The following is a 22,784-nucleotide window of genomic DNA, read 5'->3' on the forward strand; positions in this document are numbered from 1 at the left end:
GCTCAGCACAGTGTGGAGCCTGCTTGGGATTCTCTCCCCCCCCCCACCCCCCCGCCTCTCCCCCACTCACATATTTGCTCGCTCTCTCTCAAATTAGATAAACTTTAAAAAAAAAAAAAAAAACTTCAGTGTTCTAATGTGGGATGAATTTGTCTTGCTCAAGGTTCTTTTAGTAGGCCTTGAACTCCCTGGGCCACTGAATACGCCACCCAACTAGACGTAGGCTAGTGAACCGAAAACGTCCTTGTCACGTGATGGTGAGGCCCCAAAGCCGGGAAGAGGGCAATGCTGCCAGCCTCTGAGAACCCTACAAACTGAAGGGGGCCGGGGGGGCGAGACAGGTGTTTTGGAAATCTACCAAGAAAGGATGAGACCCCAGGCTCCTCGTCTCTCCATTTTCCACCACTCCAGGTTCTAAAATCACTTCATGCTTTATGTGTATAATAAAGAATTTGCAAAGTCCACGGGAAGGCAAAGCTTTATTCGGACTAAATGCTATTTTAAAGAGTAACAGCCGAGCCAGTCCTGAGACAGACACACGGACAGACCGGTCTTGGTTTAGGAGGGCCCCCGATGTCACATGACCCCCTGGCTCCCAAGTGTGACAAGGTTTTAAATAAGTGACGTTAAAACAGAACAAGACTCCTCAAAAGAACGGTCTCTCCTTGCAGTCTCCTTTTTTCTTTCTGCTCCTTCTTGAACCCCATACGATCTATCCTTCATCCAGACAAAATGGCTCAGGGCATAACCAGGAGTGATCTCCATGTTGCCAGAGTCAATGATCAAAATCTAAGTCGTTTTGAAAGACTTAACAGACACGTGGTTATGCACAATTTTCTTGCTGAATTAGCAGCTTTTAATGAATTACTACCACAGGTGTTCACAGATTAAATTTTTTGGTAATTTTAAAGGAATTGTTTCCATGGGGGAAAAAAATCTCTCCTTCATTCCAAATACAATTACCTGGAGCAAAACCTCTTCCAAAGGAAGCAGAAGCAACAGTTTTTATTGTTAGATTTTCAGTTCACAGATTGTTTCAAAGGTTCGTAATTTCCCACATTCTTAATAAGAAATCCCATCTACAGTGGTCCTATAATGGTTCTCAAATAAGCTCTGGAAAATGTATTTCATCAAGGAAGAAACCTAAGGAAGATTCTTCATTTTGATCTTTCGTGAGCTACGCAGCAGCTTTCTTACACACGTCCTGCCAAGCAGAGAATTTTAAAACATCACAGACATGATTTACTTATTCTCCTCCTATAACAGTGACTCAGTACCTCACCACATAACACCTTCGGTACAAACAGGGTGTTTTTACATCAAGTTGCTGCTTCTTACTGCGTGTCATGTAAGATTCAGGTCAATGGGGCATGAAGTCAAACTAGTCGTAATGACGGTTAGTTAACTGCTGGGTAGGGCAAATGCCAAATAGGACAAAAGGCAGGCTTCCACGCCAACTCCATCAGCATGCCCAGTGCTGCGTGATGCCGCTACTTGGGTTTCACATGCTTAGGGCCTCCTTTTGTGCAATGAAGGCCTGGTCTGTAAGTGGAAGAGCTTCTTAACTCAACCACTGATCTTCTGAGTCCAAGTCAGATACGGAAATGCTGAGGCAACAGCTCTGGGGAAAGCGTGGGTATGACATCCAAGCGTGCTCAGGCCCAACTCATAACGGAGTATCATCTCAGGAGAAACAATTTCGTAGAGGGCCTGATTTCAACCAATTTACCAGTTTCTGCATCAGCATCACAGTCACAGACCCCAAATTCTTACCTTGCACGCCAGTCACATTCACATAGCGACCTCCAATTGCCAAAGCACTACAGAGTGGTCCTCAGAAATGTCTGGCTTTGTAAGAACCGAGCCCAAAACACTGACTTCACAGCAGGTTTCAACGCTAACCCCTATCGTGGGGGTGGGGGGGTGGGGAGGGGCTGTGCCTAACGACCTTCACACCAGTAAGGGCGTTCACTATAACGCGTAAACCCATTACATGAACCAAGAATAAGCTGCTAACACATACACTGTGTCACACACGTAATTTTTCCATATTTTAACTACTATCCCATAAGTACTTGATGTTTACTCCGACAATGCCACTGCAAGAGAATATTACATAGAAAAGGATATGAAAACCAGATATAACAAGCTCTAGAGGGCTAAATTTCCATTATAAAATGGATCACAGGCTGAGAAATCACGACTTACCCACAGTAATTATAAATCAAGAGATGACTGAGGGTCAACCATCCTAACTAGTAATGAATTAATTTCACAGTAGATTTAAAACAAAACAACAACAGAACGTCTATAATAGTATACATGGCAAACCTACAGCACAAAATTGGGTGGGCTTGTTTGGTATGAAAAGGAATAATCTAGAATGATACCCCATAAGGTTCCACGTTAAGCCATCTTAACGACGTTATTTTCACAAGTAACTCACCCATAAATAAAGTTGCCCGGAGGTACACAATACACACACACACACACACGTGGTCGCTAGCGAAATACGGCCTGAAGAACAGCGTTTCCAGACACAAACAGAGCTATACGATATGATACAGAGTTCCATTGCTAATGACGCCGGCAATCTGACTTACAAAATAAAATAACACTTCTCCATGGTCCTTCCTGATGAAAGTTTGAAAACCGATACTATAACTCATCTACTGAAAGAGATAATTTCCCTTAAAAAAAAAACACAACATTTGAAACTACCAGAGCTGACAAGTCATACTGGACTTCAACATCAGATTGCCGTGGCTCAAAGAACAACATAAATCGCACGGCTTTTGGACAGCTTAGAGGGAAGAAAAAAGAAGCATCAAAATGTAGCCTCCCTCAACCGGCGCTGGCGCCTCAGCCCTCAGTCATTGTTTACTTCCGGAGCATCCGTGTGACGGGGCCCTGGAGAGGGCTCCACAGCAGCCTCCGCACGTATTCCGCGTGCTTTGCAGACGATGAGTCACCAGTACGTTAACCACCCAGCAGTGAAAGAAAATACAGAAGGTACGTGTGTTCTTCCAGACGTCAGAGTGCGGCAGGCTCCCGTGAGCTGTGGCCGCGGTTCCCAGGCTTCACGCGGCCTCACGCGTTGCAGGATAAGGCCTCCTTCCGTAAAGAGCGATTGAGAATATTTGCTCCCCACACCCAGAGCCATTCGGGCATATACTGTGCAAAAAGAAACTAAAAATAAGAGAGAAAAGGGTTACAAGGTTAGAATCCAAAGCACAGACCATGTCAGTATGTGACTTTATGCAACAAATATCACCAGTCATATTAAATACGCGGAAAAGAAAAAGCCCTCAGGTGCTGTTGACCCAAGCCCCTAGCCCTGCAGACGAACCTAAGCCGGACTCAGCGGGAACACAACACGTACACTCACCACCCGCTGACCTCCTCTCCCTAATGAGGCTGGACAGACGGACAGGCAGTACATGTCCGTCCTTACTTAACAGGAGACGAGCACGTTCATTTGGGTGAGAAGGACAAAGCCAGGCCCGGAATGAGAGGCAGCGGGAATGGGCACCGCACCCGTGACGGGTACTGGGTGAGAAAACCAGTGCTCGAGGGGCAGGATGGGGCGAAATGAAACAAGAGAACTGAGTCAAAATCACTGGGACGGACCTGAGAGGTGAGAGGACGGCCCGGGCCCAGGGAGAGACCCCTGCTGCCGCTCTGCCCCGTGGATCCCCCCGGCCTGCCGCCACTTGCCACCCGGGGGGGGGGGGGGGGTTATACGGCAAAGTCCAGAAACACTCCTGGTGGTCACAAGTGGGGCGCTGGTGCTACTGACGTCCAGTGACAGCCCCACGACAGGGATCGTCCAGCGCCAAGCGCCACCCGCGCCCAGGTGGAGGAAGCTGCGCTGTGCTGACAGCTTCGTCCCAGGCCGAGCTGAGCAGCAGCTGTGCTGGTGTGGTGAGGGGGAGACACGAATGGGGGCCTGGCTGGCTCAGGGGGCAAGGCATGTGACGCTTGGTCTCCGATGGGAAGAAGAGGAAGAGGGAAAGGGGAAGAGAGGTGAAGGCTGCCGGCACGTGCTAAAATTCTAAGCTGGAGCAGAAATAAAGTAACAGAGGTCACCCCAGACGCAGGGCACCGTACATCTAGGGAAGCCGCCCTGACTAGGAGGTCCCAGCACCACGACCTGCAGAATGACAGTCGTGGGGCCACCGCTGTCCACAGCAGGTTCCAGAGAAGCTCCTGCTCACCTCCTCAGAGACAGGACCCAGGGGAACCCTTCTGGGGACGCAACCAAGGTCTCTGTGGGCCTCTTCGCAAAGCAGGATTTTGTGGGGGAAATACCGGGATCCTCCTCCCAGGAGCTGCTGCTCTGAAGCAAAAGGTCTGCACCCCAGGAGGCACAAGAAGTCCACTTCCGGTCGTCAGGAGGCCCCTGGGGGCCACGCTCAAACACATGGGCGCCGGGGACAGACCGCAGAACTGGGGCCCCTCTTCCGAGTACAGCAGGGCCGCTGCCGTCCCGGGTGTGCTTTCCATGGTCTCAGTCACCCACGGTCAAGGTCAGCTGTGGGCCGGAAGCAGCTGATCCTCCTGAGTTACTGCCCTGCTAACCGCAGCCTGATGCCGTCACTACCTCACTCCCTCTCACCACAGAGGCGCACCACACCGGGAAGGCTGCGAAGCGAGCAGCGAAGTATTGTCGGAGGGACCGCACTCACGCGTCGTCACCAGAAGGCTGACTGCGGGCCAGGAAGGTATTTTGAGAGAGAGGAGAGACCAGAACCACACAAATTTTATTACAGTGTACTGTTATAACTGTTCCGTTTCATCACCGTTGTCGTGAACCTTACTGTGCCCAGTTTATAAATTAAGCTTTACCCTAAGTGAGGACACCTGGGAAAACACATGGTCTCTAAGGGTTCACACAATCTCTGGCTTCAGGCGTCCAGGGGGGTCTCGGGCCACACCCCCTCAGAGGGAGGGCTACTAAGCGTCTTTGCAGTATGTGTCTCGTGGGGAAGGGCCAGCGCCTAAGAATCTGTCTGTGTTGATTTCCACTCCTGACCACTGTCTACCGCGAGGGGCCGAGCTTCAGGGTGTACAGTGCCAGCGTCCAGAGGTGCCGCGTGTGGAGACCTCACTGCGCACTGCCAGCCTGTCCCGGGGCGCTCCTAGCACACTGGGTAGCAGCGTGGGGAGAGCCTGGTGGGAAGTGCTCATGGAAAAGGAAAGGGCTTCATCCCCTGTGTACTGACAGATCGGAAACCAAAGGGCGACCCATCTACTTGTTTAGAAGAAGTGTGAGAATGAGTGTGTGTGTGTGCGCGCGCGCGTGTGTGTGTGAGAGAGAGAGCGTGTGTGTGTGAGGGAAGGGAGGATTGGCTCACAGGTTCTAGAAGGCACTGTGCATGTTCAGAGACCCCCACCCACTGTCCAGGCCATGGAAAGGAGCTGCTTCTCCCCGGGGACAAAAGCCAACAGCAAGTGATCCGGACGCAGTGTCAGCCCCACAGGGACTGCTGTTCAGTAAGACTTGGGGACCCGGAGCCAGAGGATGAAGTCAGTGGCAAACGGTTGTGTTCAGCTGGCTGGAAATCTGCATTAGCAAAGAAAATGCCAGCGCCACACAGTCCTCAGACACTGGGATGGCTGGGACCTAGGTGACAAATGGGACAGGAACAGATGGGAAGGACCCCGAAGAGCTTGGGCGGCACCCTCCCGCCGGGGTTACTCCAAAGGAAGGAATGAGGCATCAGCGAAGCTGTGTGGCTCGCAGTCCCCTTCCCTGCCGGCGGCCGGTGTGGGAGTTTGGTCTGGGCAGGGGGGGCCGCGACCTCTGACACGGCTGCCAGCCTGCCTCCCCTGGACCCTCACCCACATTCCGATTAGCAATTCCAGGGCCTTCTCACTACCAGCCAGATCCCCTCCCCTCTAAATGCCACGTCTTCAGGGGGCCCCTGGGTGGCTCAGTTGGTTAAGCGTCTGGCTTCGGCTCGGGTCATGATCTCACGGTTCATGGGTTCGAGCCCCGCGTCAGGCTCTGTGCTGACAGCTCAGAGCCTGGAACCTGCTTTGGATTCTGTGTCTCCTCTCTCTGCCCCTCCCCTGCTCATGCTATGTCTCTCTCTGTCTCAGAAATAAATAAAAAACATTTAAAAATTAAATTAAATTAAAAAATAAATGCCACGTCTTCTTTTCCCGATAACCACACGTACACGGGACGGGGGAACAATATTCCCAAAGTGGGGAGCAAGTCAGAGCAGAGGGCTCAGACGTCCCAGCCCGCCTGCCGGGCCCTGCGGCTTGGCCCGCCGACCCCCAGGAGCACAGCCCCCATGCTCCTGAGCAAGACCCTTACTGGTCAAATTGTCAGGTTAATGGCGTTTTCAGCCTAACACATACCGGAGCACCCTGGCCTTGGTGTCAAGGACCACAGGGAGCCACAAGCTGTCCCATCGGCCTCACGCTGTGCTGCGAAGCTGACGACCGCGCTGGCGCCGCCTCTGCAGATGAGGAGTGCTCCCACATCAATGCTGCTCACCAGTCAGCAACTAAAGACACTGGACTCCTTGCCAGCTGTTTTAAGTCCAAACCATTTTTTCCCTATCTTTTGCTTGCAAATCATTAAGACCACTAGCACCGCACAGGGCAGATGCCGTCATTCAATTCCACGAATGCCCGGCCAGCAGAAAAGGCGCGGCCGAGAGTTAGCACGGCTCCTGGGCAGAAGGGGGTTCTGTGGACACCCGCGAGGGTCAGGGCCCGGAGGGAGTGAGGACACCTCCTCCCTAACCACTGAGGGCGCATTGAACAGAGCTGTTTACACACTGAGCAGCCGTCAGCACACACGCTGCATACACTGCGTTCTCGGTACAGCGCCGTGAGATCACTGGAGAGGCTGTCCCGGCAGCGGCTCCCGCAAGGGTCACTTACCCGCACGCGGCGCCCCACCCCCACTCACTTCAAACCTCCTCACTGGGCAAGCCCCCGCCTCACGGGACAGCAGCCCCTCCTGGCCTCCACAGCCTCCTCAGTGTCCCCAAGCCCACGTCACCTCCCCTCCACTGCGCACGGTCCCGCCCCCACTCCCGGCACCCAGGGAGTGGGTGCCCCTCTGCCCCATCCTTAGGCCGCTCTTCTGCACAGCCCTGCCCCCCAGCACTCACGAATGGCCACGTCCCTGCTGCGGTAACCAGACTGACAAATACCACCCCCTCCGTGGGCCCAAGCCCTCTGCCGCCGCCGCAGCCATGCAGCACGTGTTCCCGGCCCCCTCCCCCAGTGCTCACTGAGACCCACAGCTCTCCGAAAGATCCCGGAACTGCCTCATCACAGCCATCAAGGATTCCCAAGACTCTGGGGCACCTGGGTGGCTCAGTCAGTTAAGCGTCCGACTTGGGTTCAGGTCATGATCGCACAGCTCGTGGGTTCGAGCCCCGCGCTGGACTCTGTGCTGACAGCTAGCTCAGAGCCTGGAGCCTATTTCGGAATCCTTCTCTCTCCCTCTCTCTGACCCTCCCCTGTTCATGCTCTCTCTCTCTCTCAAAAATAAAAAAAGAATAAATGTTAAAAAAAATTAAAAAAAAAAAAGATTCTCCAAATTCGAAACCCGACACAGTCTGTCGCTCTTGCTCAATTGGAAATGTGGAAGGCGACGCAGGACAACAGCACAGAGGACACTTCAGACGGTCAGTAGGTGGGGTGCATCAAACCTCATCCAGTAAATTCCTTAGGGACTAACACTCGAGAGAGGAATGAAATCTTACCAAAATCTGATCTTTGCAACCTGAGAAAACTGTATGCGGATGAGATGATGATTATGAAAGAAAAGGCACAGTGCCTAAGCTACCAGAGAATCTGACTAAGGACAAAACAGTGATTAATGATCAAATCTTTGTTGTAAAATTGAAAACAAAACAAGGGGGGGCGCCTGGGCAGCTCAGCTAGATAAGCATCTGACTCTTGATTTCGGCTCAAGTCATGCTCTCTCTGTCGTGAGACGGAACCCCACGTTGCGATTCGCACTGAGCGTGGAGTCTGCTTAAGAATTCTCTCCCTCTGCCCCTCCCCTGCTTACGTGCACAGGCACCACGCGCTCTCTTCCCCTTTCTCTCAAAATAAAAGAATTTTGAAAAGAAAAAGAAAAAAGTGATAATGCTGAAAATAATTTGAGTAAAATAGAAATGAAAACACAAAAATGTAAAGTTTGAAAAGCTTTGTACAAACAACTACTCTAGGAATTAAATTAACGGGTTTTCTGGGCAGAAAAATAGACATTCTCAAGAAGAGTGTATCAGTGTGAACTAATGACCATTGAAACGCAGTCGAAACATCCTCCCCCGCTAAGCCCCGTCCTGGCTGGGACTTCAGTTCTTGCAGAACTTCACGTTCTGCGGCTCCGAAAACTACTTGCTTTCCTTTCTCTGCTTTTCTCCAGGAATGAAGGGCCTGGAAATAACCACTTAAATAAAACTCCATCTTATTAAAGAAAGTTTTCGCCAAATCTTTTGATAAAGGTAAAAACCGCTGATGGACTTATCTGAGTATTTGATGATGACAAACTTAATAATCTTTATACACGAACAGTCACAAACATTTGCTCGGTAGCCGAGAAACTACATATCAGAGAGCAACGGACCCAGACGAGGGCGCCTGCTGATGCGCCAGGTCTGCTCTCATAAACCACGCGCTCTCTGCTGAATACCTGGAAGCAATCTTTCGAACATCCAAGTCACTCTTTCAGCTACCAAAGACCCACACCTCTGTCACGCCTGAACAGGACAGTCTATGCGTCTTGAACAAATGAGGCCCAGAATACCTGAGGCACTAACCGGCTCGATGGCTGCATGAGATACAGACACGCCTCTGGTTTTATGTTCGTGGGTTACACTGCTGATGTACAGGCACCTCTCGATCATTACTAGAATCTTTTTTACTCTGAAATCCCCACATGAATATTTAGTATTTTTAGACTGCTGCCGTCTACCTATATTAAAGCAGTATATCTCCTCTCTTAGGGGTCATGCAAATTAAATTATTCAATGTTCTTAAAAAAATAAAGAGAATTTAGTGACTTAACCAGAACCACTAAGAGGGTCAGGTTTAAGAATCAGAATCTGCGGATCTCCTCTTTCAGCAGCAGGCTTCAATCACATTGCCACAGATCATTTAGAGGCCCAGGATGCATTAACCTAATTACAAGAGCTGAGCGCCTACGGTTACCTGGATAGAATGGGACCAGTATCCTGTGGTCCTTTTCGAAATGCCGAGGGTGGAGACAGCATGATGAGCATATACTTTTGGCGAAGGCACCAACCACGGGCACTTGTGCAGAAAGCTGCCCGGTGCGGTCACGTTGGTGGCCACGTAGAACGGGATTAGACTCTGGACAAAGATTCCTTTGGAAGCATATTCATACTGCAGTGCTCTGCTGAAGTGGTCTAAGTAAGCCTGTGGAAAAGAGCAGGGGTAAAGACTTACTTTGCGGGGAACGTGGAAGAAAATCCGGGAGAAAGAAGGCTTGCTTCCTACCATTTCAGGACAAAATCCAGCATAAGTCAGTACAAGCTGCTGACGCAGAGCTCGGCAAACGGGACCAAAGCTCTAATACACGTCCTACGACCTTACGATCTCATTTTCCAACCGGGAGCACATTACCTTCGAAGCAGAAAACGCGGCGAGCTGGGGAGTAGGTTTGCAGCAGGAGCCGGAAGAGATGGTGACAACGGCGCCCTTCTTTCTCTCCACCATTCCTGGTAACACGATATGGACCATCAAACTGGCCGCGGCGATGTTGACGTTGATGATATCCCAGAGTTTGTCCTCAGAGACCTGAGTGAAATACTGGGGGTAGGGATAAAACACACCCACGTTATTCACCAAGATGCCGATGTCTTTGTCTTTCAAGGCTTCTCGGATCGGGTCGTAGATCTCCCGGCCGCTGCTGAAGTCCGCCACGATAACGTCGGTTTCCACGCTGTAGGTGTCGGCTATGTCCTTAGCAACCACCTGCAGCTTGTCCTGGCTGCGACTAATCAGGACGATGTTGAGACCGCGGCTGGCTAACTCTTCCGCATAGGCTCTTCCGATCCCGTCCGTGGCACCTGCGACACAAGTCATGGCGCCTGAGCAAGACCGTCCCAGGGTGCGACCTTCACAGTGGGCCCTAAATACCCGACTTCCGGGGCTACGCTGAGGAGGGGTCACACTAGAAATAACCTCGGAAGGGCAGTTTCAGGTTCACCAAGCTGACTGTGAAACACAGCAGGAAATGGTTTTCAAGCTTCTATCAGGCTTGAACGAGTGCCAGGAGGTACTTTCCTGGGAAACAATGATAAATCAAATGGAATCTTACTTAAGGGAAGCATTTCTGAAAGTGGTGACAGTTTCTAAGGAAATTTCAGAACAGAGCCAGAGGCAAAGCACAGAGGGAAGGCGGGCTGGGGCAGCGTGGGCGCAGGAGCACAGAACGACAAGGGGAAACGTCACAGGACAATCCTTCCGAGACGACAGCAGGAAGAAACCGTGAACGCGGTGGCAACGGAACTATGTTCCCATGAAAACCTCACACCGAATTCAGGACCTCCTGAAGCAAGGTATCCACCTTAAAACACAAACAGGAAGGAGCGTCCTGCCCCGGCACAACGTTCCTTACCACTCACGACTGCCCATCTTCCATAGTGCTTGATCAGATCTGCTCTGCTCACCAGGCGCGGGATGAAATGCAGTCTGATCAGGCTGTAGAAGTCACAGATGACGGTGATGCTTTTTCTGGCCGTATACCAGGCTCCGACCAAGGCCAGGGCCTCCATGTAGCAATTGCAGGACCTGGCGATCTCCCGATACAAGAGGTAGAAGCTGTCAACGGCAGCCATGGCAGCCTGCGGGGGAGGGGGAGCGTTGCTTAGTTAAGTTAAAGGAACAGGCATCAGCCTGAATGAAGACAGACATCTAAGAACGTCAGAGCTTAACAATGATCCATTCAAGTAACAGTAATGGTTCCAATGCATGTAACCCATGGACCCAATCAATTTATAATCTCATTACTGTCCACAGCTTATAAAGTCCTTCTCTTCTAAGGAGATTAGTCAACATAACTACCAAGAGCTATAAAATTCCTACAAAAATTCAGGCACTGCGCTCCCTGTTGTGGATACAGAGATAAACACAATATGCTCTGCGCCCTAAAAAAACTCCTCGCCCAGCACAGTGACAGACAGACTTTTAATTCATGTAACAACTGAGAGGTGTGTTTACTTCTCTGCTTTCTTCAAATCAGCCCGTGCAGAGGCCCATCGCCCACGCCGAGACAGAGCAGAAGAAACAGAGGCAGTATTAAGACGCCGCCTTGGCCAAAAAGAGCTTACAATCCATTTGAGACAAAACTAAGCTGTAATAACCTTTCATATAAACTATATTACAGACAATACAGAGCATATAGTTTATGCTCCCTATGTCCGGGCAAAGAGTCCAACATGACTCACTCTCATAAGCATCCACGCAGCAAGCATTTATGAAGCCCCTACTACGTTCCAGGTACTGTGTCACACTGTGTCAGATGCTAAGGATTCACAGAAGAGTTAGTTAATTGTACCCAAGGAAAAAGAAGGCCATTTAACAAAACAGTTCTTTTTTTTTTTTTAATTTTTATTTAATTTTTTTAATGTTTGTTTATTTTTGACAGAGAAAGTCAGAGTATGAGCAGGGGAGGGGCAGAGAGAGAGGGAGACACAGAATCTGAAGCAGCTCCAGGCTCTTAGCTGCTAGCACAGAGCCTGAGGTGGGGCTCCAACCCACAAACAGAGATCATGACCTGAGCCGAAGTTGGACGTTTAACCAAGGGCGCCCCTAACACAATAATTCTAAATGCCACATCCATATAAACGGGCCTGTGTGTGCCCATGATGAGAAATGGCCCTGCCGGGGCAGACAAAGGCCAAGTGCTACCGACGCTGATGAACTTGGTCCTAGACCAGACCTGGGGGCTGCTGAGGCCAGACTGCGAGGGACAAGAGATCAAAGAGATCACAAGAGACTGCAAATACGAGGAACTCACACACACAAACACAAGGACATGGCATTTATTACATAAAAGACGAATGACTTTAATCCAAAATATACAGAAGAGGGGCACCTGGGGGCGCCTGGCTGGCTCAGTCGGTTGAGCGTTCGACTTCAGCTCAGGTCATGGTCTCACGGTTCGTGGGTTCGAGCCCCATGTTAGGCCCTGTGCTAATAGCTCAGAGCCTGGAGCCTGTTTCGGATTCTGTGTCTCCCTCTCTCTCTGTCCTTCCCCTACTCACGCTGTCTCTCCTCTCTCTCAGAAATAAAACATTACCAAAAAAAATTTTTTAAAAACCAAAATATATAGAACATTTCTGGGAATGGCCCCTCTGTAGAAGTCCCACAAAAAAAAAAAAAAAATTCCTGAAACTAAGAAAATCCCCCCAAAAAGTATCAAAAACAGGCCTTAGCTTGAGGAAGAATGAGCGGATTCCCTCCAGCCCCACTGCCATGTAATCTGAGCTCAATCAAGTTCCACAGAGTGAAAACGAGCTACGCAGGAGAAAACCAATTAGCCACTGCAAGAGCGCCCGTTACAGGAGTGACGGCACACTGTGCGAAAAGGCACGTACAACGGCAAACCTGCTGAATACAGACACGTACGTGCTGAATACGCGTGGACGGATGCATCTGTGAACGCGCAATCCGAACCGCAAGCCAACATGGCACCCAAAGAAGCAGGAGGGAAAAGTGAGGAGACGAACGGGCAGTAGGGGCCCCAACGCCCCGCGACACAGAGACGGAGAGCTGTCCACGGCTACCCGGCCACTAACGAGGCTGCCGTGGCCTTAGAGCAACGTTTTCCCCAAATAACACCGGAAACGCTGAAGTTGGCCTGTCTCATCTCCTACTGGCAAAGCCATATGCTGGGGTTCTGTTCACAGAGACTTGCCTCCTTCGACACGAATGCCACGATCAACCAGGAAGAGCCAAAACACCGTGAGTTTTAGTAAGTACGCAAACCAAAGACTTCATAACCTAAGAACAATTCAGCGCTCCTTTGGGGTGATTGGTCTTCGTGAACTAAGCTGGCTGAGATTTCCTGAAATAGGAGGTATCAAGATCGACGGAGTGTGGACGGAAGGCGTCCTTCCCGTCCTGATCAATCTGCCGCACAGAAGGCCACTGGCCTGTGAGAGGGACGCCCACCCACATCCTCTGAAATACGGTCAGAGTCGGGGTCATGTCTCAAGCGTGTGCTCTCTTCCCCCGCTGCACACGAGCGCCCTCCAAGGTTCCAGACGCTACGGAGTCGAGGGAGTGTCGTGTCACCCTCTCCCCGGGGCCCTGCTGAGGCAGGTGGCTGATGGGACGCTGGCGTGCTACCAAGCTGTTCACAGGGGCTGCGACCGCTCCACAGCGGTAACTGCACGATTCTCAGAGAAGTGACCCAACCACTAATTTCTTGTAAGAAATAACGACAAGATTGCATGTTGAAGCTTCATGTGTGGAAATTCCTGAAATATTTTTTTTAAAGTGTGCAAGTGCCTTCCGTCCTAACTAGTCAAATGCTAAGCCACGAGGAAAGTACGTGCAAAAAATAATACTCGTAGCTACTAGCACTTTTCCAACAAAACGTAATAAAATTAAGAATAACAAAACTACAACAAATAATCCGGATTCTTCAAATATTACATCTCTTCTCCTAATCCAGGTGCGTGTGCCTCTAAGATACTAGAACAACATGAATGTTTAAATCCCACACAGCACGATCCACCGGGCCGTCACCAAAGCAACACCGGCGGGAAATGAGCTGCACGGAGGCCACGTACGGCGGAGGGAAGGCAGGTGCGACGCACGGGAGCAGTGTGAGGGCACGGCCTCCCCGGCGACCGGCGACCGCAGACACATCTGTTCCGAGAATTTGAACATCTGTGAAGAATACCTCGGGCTACAGGGGCCTGACCACAAAGGAGGCTCGCGACTTTCTGCCGAGGCCGTCGCCTACCTTGGTGTCTGTCACCTCCTGGCTGTCAGCTCCGGCCCTTGAGGACTCTGCTGCTCTGCCCCCTTTCGGCCGACCTGCGAACAAAAGCGAACGTGAACCGGTCCGTCCTTTTGGCCTCACAGCCCAGCTGGGGAAAGCACGCAAACCTAAGAGCAAGGTGCTGGCAGTAAGAAGACGCAGAAGTCCAGAAGTCGCTGGGCCAGGCCTCCGGTGGGGCAGTGGAGCGCTTCCGCACCCCAGAGGACGGCAGACACCCACCGCTGGGACGTGCCCGACGCCCAAACCTCTGCCTTAGGCGCATGTCACGAAGAGGAAACAGACCAGCTCCAGGAGCCGGGAGAGATGGCACAGGGACGCGGGGGGCCGGCACGCAGCCCCGGAGCAGGCGGTCCGGGGAGGTGAGCGGACGGGCCAGCCTCACTCCCTGGCATCTGCCCGGCCTCCCCGGGGCCCCACCGTCCCCTCCCCGCAAACCACCCTCCTCCACCCCCCCACCCCCAGCGCAGCCCCGACGCCTCTATTTCACAGCCCTGGAGACCGGCCGCCCGCCTGCGCCCAGGCATGTGCCACCCGTGTGACCAGCTGGCGGAGGCGGCAGGAGGGCGTGGCCTGCGGAACGTGGAGCAGCGCCTTCCGCCCGTGCGCGCGGCGGGTGCTTTCAGAATGAGCAACCTCCGCTACACCTTGCCCCTCCTCCCGCCCCAGACAGGGTCCCAACCGTTTTGCTTCTGAAGACCCCTTGCAGGCTGAGCTCTCCAGGGCTGAGTCCAAACGTGATTCCTCTCCGTTCTTCCAGCACCTTCCATAGCCCATGGCCCCCAGCGGGAGCTTGGCAGCCGGCTGCGACACGAAGCCGCGCTACCCGGTCCGCAGCTCACCTCTCGGCCTCCTCCGCAAGGGAGCGACCACCAGGCAAACCTCCCTGACCTCCTGCAGGAAGAGACACCCAGTGTGCAAAACCCACGGGGGACCCCGTGCTCAGGTGCAGCAGAAAGACGCGGCAAAGGCAGAGGCGAGGTGGCAGCGGCAGTTTCCAGGGCTGTTGACCCGGCACGGTCCGGCTTCCCGGCTCTACCGTGAGACTCCCCTCCGCCAGCCTGGCACAGGGCTACCGGGCTGATATTTCATATCAGTCCCCCCACAGGCAGAGACCTTAAACATACACTGTCTTCGCTACATTTGTTTTTTAAATCACAGAGAATCAGAGGGCTGATGCATTCTAGGTCCGGTCTACAGCCTTGAGGGACAGAAATGCAATGTCATCAGTCCCCAGACGCAGCTCAAGATGGAGAGAGCTGACTCGCATCCACCAAACTCACAGAAGACTGACAAACTCAAATGCCAATTTATTTATGAGTAAGAAACAATACCTCCAAGAAGTCTAAATAGGCGTGGTCACTGGTCTGTAGGCAAGTCTATCAGGAAAACCAAACTATTCAAACAGCAATGAAAAACTGAGTGTCAAACACTGAGGACCCTTCACAATTCAGCCCCCGCCGTCCCCGCATACAAGGAGTTCACCAAAAGATAAACAGAGCCATCCGGTGCAGTGAGGCGAGGGCCCTGCTGGAGAGAGTAGAAGACCTTCTTCGGCAGAGAGGACGCAAGGGCCCAGTATTGCAAAAGGTCCAGCCTGGCAGGAAATGGTGACAAGTTCAACAGGCCTACAGCACAGGATGTGCCCCGAGGGGTGGCAAGGGGGCTGGGGAGGGAAGGCTAGATCGTGAAAAGACCTTTATGCCAAACAGAAGCGTGTGGACTCACTAAGTCCCTTATGCCAAAGCGGGGGACTGATCGGGGCTGTTGTGAAAGGTGGTAGGCGGCAGAGGGAGGCGGCCGCAGTGCTGCAGCCGGAGGTGAGGGGCCCTGAACCCTGGTCCTTGCAGATGGGGACAAGGCGAGGCTGAATTGAGAGCGCAGGGCTTTATGACCGACTCGTGCTGCTTCTCAGACTCGTCACTAGTTTCTACACATTCGCTCGCACCCAGATGGACCATAGATGGAAAATAACAGGGAATCAGAAGCTCCTGACACCCTCTCCTCAACCGTCTCCCCCACCCTTCAGTAAGTGGTACGTGATGGAAAGTAATGTCTCTCTAATGAAAGAAGAAATGAAGACTTTCCCCAAAGCCATTAGCTTCCAGGAAATCTCATGGAAACCGTTGAAAGTAGTTTATTACACATTTAAGTCTAGAAGCCTACCAAGACATGTATGATATTGGGCTGCATTTGACTTGCTTTTGACGGTTTGACTAGTTAATTTTCCGGCAGGTAGGGATTAGCTTCAAACTTAAAAAAAAAGTTAGAAAGCAACACCAAAAGGCTCAAATTCTCACTCTTATGCAGTCTGCTTGTAAAACTAAGTTATCATGAAGCTTTGTTTTCTTGCCTCTACAGGAAACTAAATCATCAGTGAACAAAACAGGAGAAAAACGGGTGAGGGAAAAGTCACAAGTGTCGCCCCAAATAGGAGAGGAGCCACTCCCCATCATCTGTGAGGCATTTTCTGCTTCTACAAGGCAATATTTACCAGGGCTCATCATCAAGCATGTAAAAGTCTCTTAGGTAAACTGTGAACTTTGGGTGATCATGATGTTCGGTGCAGGTTTAGACTTGATTTAAAAAAAAAAAAGGGGGGGGTGGGGGCACCTGGGAGGCTCAGTCTGTTAAGCATCCGAGTCTTGATTTCAGCTCAGGGCATGATCTCATGGGTCACGAGTTCGAGGCCCACGTCAGGCTCCATGCTGACAGGGCAGTTCCTGCTTCTCTGTCCTCTCTCTGCCCTTCCCCTGCTTGTGCTCTCTCGCTCTCAAAAATAAATAAACATTAAAAAATAATAATAATAAAGGGGCGCCTGGGTGGCTCAGTTGATGAAGAGTCCGACTTCGGCTCAGGTCATGATCTCACAGTTCGTGGGTTCGAGCCCTGCGTCCAGCTCTGTGCTGACCACTAGCTCAGAACCTGGAGATTGCTTTGAATTCTTTGTCTCCCTCTCTCTCTGACCCTCCCCTGCTCACACTGCCTCTCTCTCTCTCTCAGAAATAAAACATTTTTAAAAAATTAAAAAATAGTAATAATAAAAAGGTACCGCTCTGGTGAGCAATGTTGACAATGGAGGAGTCCCTGCATGTGTGCGAGCAGGGAGTATATGGTAATCCCTGTACCTCTCTCTCAGATTTACTCTGAATTTTTATTTTTTTGCTCCCCCAAAAAGTCCTAAAACAAACCTTATTTAAAAAAAAAAAAACGCATGGGGCGCCTGGGTGGCTTAGTCGGTTAAGCGTCCGACTTTCACTTAGGTCATGATCTCGCGGTTCGTGGGTTCGAGCCCCGCGTCGGGCTCTGTGCTGACTGCCAGCTCAGAGACTGCAGCCTGTTTCAGTCTGTGACTCCCTCTCTCTCTGACCCTCCCCTGCTCACGCTGTCTCTCTCTCTCTCCTAGAAATAAATAAAACCTTTTAAAAAAAAATAAAAAAATTAAAAAAAATAAAAATAAAAATAAAACGCTCTAAAAGTAATACTGCAAATATAAAAGGATCATGGGAAAATTATGGTCAAAACTGCAAACTGTGGAGTGGCCGGGTGGTTCACTCGGTTAAGCATCCGACTCTTGATCTCAGCTCCGGTTTTGATCTTAGGGTTGTGAGTTCAAGCCCCCCGTTGGGCTCCACACTGGGCATGGAGCCTGCTTTGAAAAACAAAAACAAAAACTGCAAGGAGCAGTCACCTTTTCAAAGCACCGCTGTGGCCAGTAACATTCTCCCGACCCAGACGTCAGCTGCTGGAGTTAGCAATGAAGCGGGCGGGCAAAGCTCCGTGAAGCAAGAGCTCTGAGAGAGAAGTCCCGGCTGAAAGGCCGCATCACTGCGTTACCTAAACGAGCGAGGCCCGGGTGAACGGCAGGCAGCCCGGCCACAGCGTCTTCCGGGACAATGAAACGGCGTGATGGGAAAAGGCGGGTAGAGCGCCACCAGACAGCGGCGGCGCGGCGGGCGGAAGCATGACCCTCGGAGACGTCCGCGTCCCAGGCCTCAAGCCTCACGAATACGTCGCCTTATGTGGCAGAGAGGCCTTTGCAGACGTAATGAAGTTACAGACGTCGAGACGAGGAGGTGACGCTGGATGGTCCGGGTGGACAGCTGTGCCCACGCGTGTCCTTACAGGAGGGAGGCAGGAGGTCAGAGCCAGGGGACGCGCGATCAAGAAGCGAAGGTCAAGGAGCCACGAGCGGGATGTAAAGCCGCCAGGCTGCGGGACCTGACCACGGGGCCGGGGTGACCTCTAGAACGCAGGCGCCTGAAGCAGCCGCCGAAGGCAGGAAACAGATCGTCCCCAGAGCCTCCAGGAGCAAGAGCCCTGCTGACACCTCACGTCAGCCCAGCGAGACGGATTTCAGGCTCCTGGCCTCCAGAACCGCGGGGGAAGGACTCTGCGCCGTTCTCAGCCACCACATTTGTGGTGACCTGTCACAGCAACAGCAGGGAATTAAGATGGATGCATGGATGCAAGGACAGGCAGACCATCAAGGCTAGTTTTTAGGACACTACAGAGAAAAGTTGCAAATCCTGCACATCCCTTAAAGCAAAACCTTCCAGTGCACGCAGGATCCAGAAACCAGCCCCAGAGACTCCCAGGATGGTCCCCCCAGTGGGGTAGACCCGAGGCAGCCCCGCCCCCCCACTGCCCCGACCTCATCAGCAGCCGGCACCGCCCAGCTTTTCGAGAAGCTCCAGGCCTGCGGACTTTATTCGCATTACCGGGTTTTCACAGCCTCTTACTTCCCCTGGGAGAGCCCGCGCCTGTCTCGCTCTCTGCACTCAACTCGGCCCGTCCTCCCAAGAGCAGCTCAATCCCCCAGTCCAATGCCAGCGCTCACGGGCGAGGACAAGCCCGGCCTGGGGATGAAGGGGAGCCCCGCGCCACTTCCCGTTCCTTCCGAGGCTTCCGGCACCCAGTCCCCCGAGTTCCTGTGTGCCTATCTTGCCCACGCAGCCCTGGCCACAGTGCTCTGCGTTCTGATTAACCGCTCCCCCCCTCTCTGGGTTCCCCGACCACAGCGCGGGCCTGCGGAGAGCAGGAGATGTGTCTAAAATCGTAATTCTTCTGCGACTTGGAAAAAAATTGAAAAACACACAAGTTGTCAAACCAATTGTGCACAGTTCAGAGAATAACATAACACCCACGCAGCCACCCTCCTTCCAGTCTTAGAAGTCCCAAAGGCTTCTTCGCTGATCACGCCCCCTTCCGCCACCCTGGGGGTAACAACTCCCCTGAGTTCTGACATCACCATTCCCTTGCCCTTAAAAAAAAAGAATTTTTTTTTAAATAAACAAGTTGTACTTTTACCCCAGCAGGGATTCTGCAAGAAAGAGTTCAGTTGTGTCTGGTTTTGAACTCTATATGAAGAACTCACACGTGTCTATTCCTTGGTGACTTAGTTCTTTCACTCAACATTTTCAAGACTCAAGCACACTCCTGGGGCTCGTCGCGGCACAAACACACCGCAACGCATACCCTCATTCTGTCGCCGATGCGCATTCGGCCTGGGCCCTTTTTGGCTTGACAATTATGAACAGAGCTGCCACGAGCACTCTCATGCACACCCCCTGAGCACGTGCGCAAGAGCCCCTCGGAGGGCAGTGCCTGAGTCAGGCTGCTGGGCCACAGGGCATCACACACGTGTTCAACAAGGCACTGCCCAAAGTGGATTGGTCTACGTGACCAATCCCCATGCCCATCAGTGAGTGTGAGTTCACACTGCCCCTCCCCAATGGCTGGTTCACCTTCTGCCCACAGGGTGGCTGTGAAACGGGAGCTATGGTTTTAATTTACATTTCTTGATTCCTAATAAGACTGACTGCATCCTTTGAGGCTTCTGTGCTGTTTGGGGCTCTTCGCCTGTGAATTGCCTGTTCCTAGCTTTCGCCCATACTTCTACTGTGTTGCCTTCCTTTCCGTTCTATATTCTATACTGCCTCTCTGTACGTTTTGTCTCTTTATGGTGCTTCCGATGAACTGAATGTCTTGATTTCAATGTCACCAAATTTATCAATCTTTTTCCTGTATGGTTTGCACTGTGCTGCACTTCACTTCAGAAACCCCTTCGGCCCCAAGATAGAAACACATTTTCCTCTAATGTTTTCACTAACGTGTTACCAATTGTGCTTTTCAGATTTGCGTCTTTAATTCTCCTGCAGCTCTGTGATGATGGAAGGCTGGGCTCATGCCCATCTTTTTTATATATATTTTTTTTAATGTTTTATTTATTCTGAGAGAGAGAGAGAGAACGTGAGCAGGGGAGGGTCAGAGAGAGAGGGAGACACAGAATCCGAAGCAGCTCAAGGCTCTGAGCTGTCAGCACGAGCCCGACGTGGGGCTCGAACCCACGAACCGTGAGATCATCTCCTGAACCGAAGTCACTTAACGGACTGAGCCCCCCAGGCACCCATCTTTAACTGTCCTCCTCAGCACCTGGCACGCTGCCGCATATACGGTATCTATGTAACAAACAGAAGTAAATACTGCTTCGTGTTCACAGCTCGGATTTCACTCTTGAGGAGAAAAAAAAATGAAAGAAGCTTCTCAACCTTTGGGTCAGCACTTCGACCGAGTTACTATTGGCGTATCATGAGTTTTTGGAATTTCCTTACCTCCCTTTGCCAATTCTGAGGCTACTGCTAACCTGAATTCACAGGGAGCTCAATGGAAAGAGCAGAACACGGGAGGCCTCACCCAAGATCCAACAGTCTTGGGTTTCAGGTCTGTTTGTGCCAACAGAAATTAAAATAACAGTGGCCCCTGCCCCTAGGCAGACACCCCACACAACTTACAGCCACATAGCTGTATTGTGTGTAGTTGTATTCCCAGCACCATTATTCACAACAGCTACAACACGGAAATGACCCAAACGTCCATCAACAGATGAATGGATGAACACAATGTGGTCTGTCCGGAGAGCAGAGTATCAGTCAGCAATAAAAAGAATGTCTGCGGGGCGCCTGGGGGGCTCAGTCGGCTAAGCGTCCGACTTCAGCTCAGTTCACAATCTCACGGTTCGTGGGTTCGAGCCCCACATCAGGCTCCATGCTGACAGCTAGCTTAGAGCCTAGAGCCTGTCTTCGGATTCTGTGTCTCCCTCTTTCTCTGACCCTCCACTGCTCACGCTGTCTCTGTCTCTCAAAAATAAATAAAACATTAAAAAAAAATGTCTGCTACACAAACATTGAAAACACTCTGCTTGGTGAAAAAAGCCAGACACCAAAGGCTACAAACTATCCGATCCGATCCATATAAACTATCCAGATAAGGCAAACCCGGAGACAGAAGGTATATTAAGGCTGCCAGGGCACAGGGGCAGTGCGCAGGGGGAGTGACTGCTAATGGGGTAGGATTTTTTTTCTGGGCTGATGGGAATGTTCTGGAACTAAAAAGTGGTGATGGTTGGAGATAGCGAACATGCTGCTACGGAGAAGATTCTTTGAAAGGGCTAACATCTTAAATGGTGAATTTCATGTCATGAATTTTATGTCAATTTTTAATATGTACAAAAAAATACCCATTTGTTAAAACACTTTGGTCCTGGATTATTACTGTGGTGACTAAAACCACAGACTCTGAAAATAGATTTCCTGGAGTCGCATCCTAAGAGCTGCGTCTTGGGTGAAGGTGAAGTTGCTTCACCTCTGGGCTTCCCTTACATCACCTGTAAATGCGACATAATAGTTCCTGCCTGCGATCACAAGAATTAAATGATGTCATATTTACAAAGCACTTAGAACGGTGCCTGAACTTAAGTGCTCCCTAAATGTTAGCTCTTAGCAGCTATATCTCAGTGTTCGAGGTGAGCTGTGGGCTCTCTGGAGCGGCCGAGAATTAGAACCAAGAGCTGGCTCTAGGCAGAAGCGTCCCCTAAGGGTTTTACCCCTGACACCTCACTGTTTTCTCACCAACGTTAGGAGGGAGAGTTATAAACACCCCCCAGTTCACAGATGGGGAAACTGAGTCTGAGAGAGGTTAAAGTGACATACCCAGGACCTCACGGGAATTCGAATCAAGGTCTAACAAAAGCCAGAGAGCCCTGGCTGGCCGCCCCACCGGGGGACCCCCGGGCTGCAGCTCTTCGGGTGGCCGCACGCTCCTCCGAACCAGGGCCAGCCTCCTCGGTCTCCAGAACCCGGCAGCGCCCAGCAAAGCCGGGCAAACCACCGCGCTTCGGGAACCGGGGGTGGCCTTTCTTCAGGCGCTCCCTTATTCTCAATTACTCCTAATTCAGAACAAAGACGACAGGAAATCCCACTCCAAGTCCTTCAGAAATGAGAATAAAGGAGCACGCACAAAGGGGTGGCCCCCGGAGCCCCGCGGGAAGGACCGGGCTAGCTAGAGGCCGGGGCCAGAGGGGCCGGGCTCGGGTGGGTGGGGCCCCAGACCTTCGGGGTCCTTGGGGAGGGGGCGGGCCCAGAACGGGGGTCCCCGGGGTGCAACGCCGGGATGGGAGTTGGGAAGGTCCGCCGTGGAGCTGAGGGACAAGTCTGGAAGGAGGGGTGCCGAGGCGGGGGTCCGAGGGTCCCGGGTGCGGAAGGCGCCGAGGGGCACCGGTCCCAGGGGGCGTGGCGGGGCTTACAGGGAGGGACGGGCCGAGAGGGACCATGCGGGGTCGGGACCCGAGGCCGGGCAAGGGGGGCGCGGTACCTGCAGAAGCGGCTCAGTCTCCGAGAGGGTCCCGCCAGAGCCTCGAGGCCGCCGCCCCCGTCACCGCCGCCACCGCCGCCCCCGTCACCGCCGCCGCCGCAGCTGCCGCGGGCCG

The 22,784-nt window shown here is 52.0% G+C and overlaps 1 protein-coding gene across 3 annotated transcripts; it reads right to left on the minus strand.

Annotated features, from left to right (window-relative positions):
- Positions 1-460: 460 nt before the first annotated feature.
- HSDL1 (hydroxysteroid dehydrogenase like 1) lies at positions 461-22,758 on the minus strand. 3 transcript variants are annotated; one of them, XM_039226908.1, is made up of 6 exons: positions 22,670-22,758; positions 13,982-14,055; positions 10,625-10,850; positions 9,628-10,073; positions 9,193-9,420; positions 461-3,189 (listed from the first exon to the last, which is right to left on the minus strand). In XM_039226908.1, the coding sequence occupies exons 3-6, from the start codon at positions 10,842-10,844 to the stop codon at positions 3,091-3,093; spliced, it is 993 nt and encodes a 330-aa protein (XP_039082839.1). In that variant the 5' UTR covers positions 10,845-10,850; positions 13,982-14,055; positions 22,670-22,758; the 3' UTR covers positions 461-3,090. The 3 variants fall into 3 exon arrangements, with proteins under 3 accessions (XP_039082839.1, XP_039082849.1, XP_039082857.1); XM_039226926.1 differs by lacking the exon at positions 461-3,189 and adding an exon at positions 3,205-4,705; XM_039226918.1 differs by lacking the exon at positions 13,982-14,055.
- Between the last annotated feature and the right edge of the window lie 26 nt (positions 22,759-22,784).

Source organism: Hyaena hyaena, unplaced genomic scaffold (assembly GCF_003009895.1).
Source record: "Hyaena hyaena isolate Hyena2069 unplaced genomic scaffold, ASM300989v1 scaffold_1, whole genome shotgun sequence".
In the NCBI taxonomy this organism is placed as follows: domain Eukaryota; kingdom Metazoa; phylum Chordata; class Mammalia; order Carnivora; family Hyaenidae; genus Hyaena; species Hyaena hyaena.

Coding starts and splice junctions, on each gene's coding strand:
- HSDL1 (XM_039226918.1), bottom strand. CDS start 10,844: ATGGCTGCCGTTGACAGCTTCTACCTCTTGTATCGGGAGATCGCCAGG. Junction 10,074..10,624: donor AAGATGGGCAGTCGTGAGTG/GTAAGGAACGTT, acceptor CTTGTGTCGCAG/GTGCCACGGACGGGATCGGA. Junction 3,190..9,192: donor ACTGGTCCCATTCTATCCAG/GTAACCGTAGGC, acceptor TCTTATTTTTAG/TTTCTTTTTGCACAGTATAT.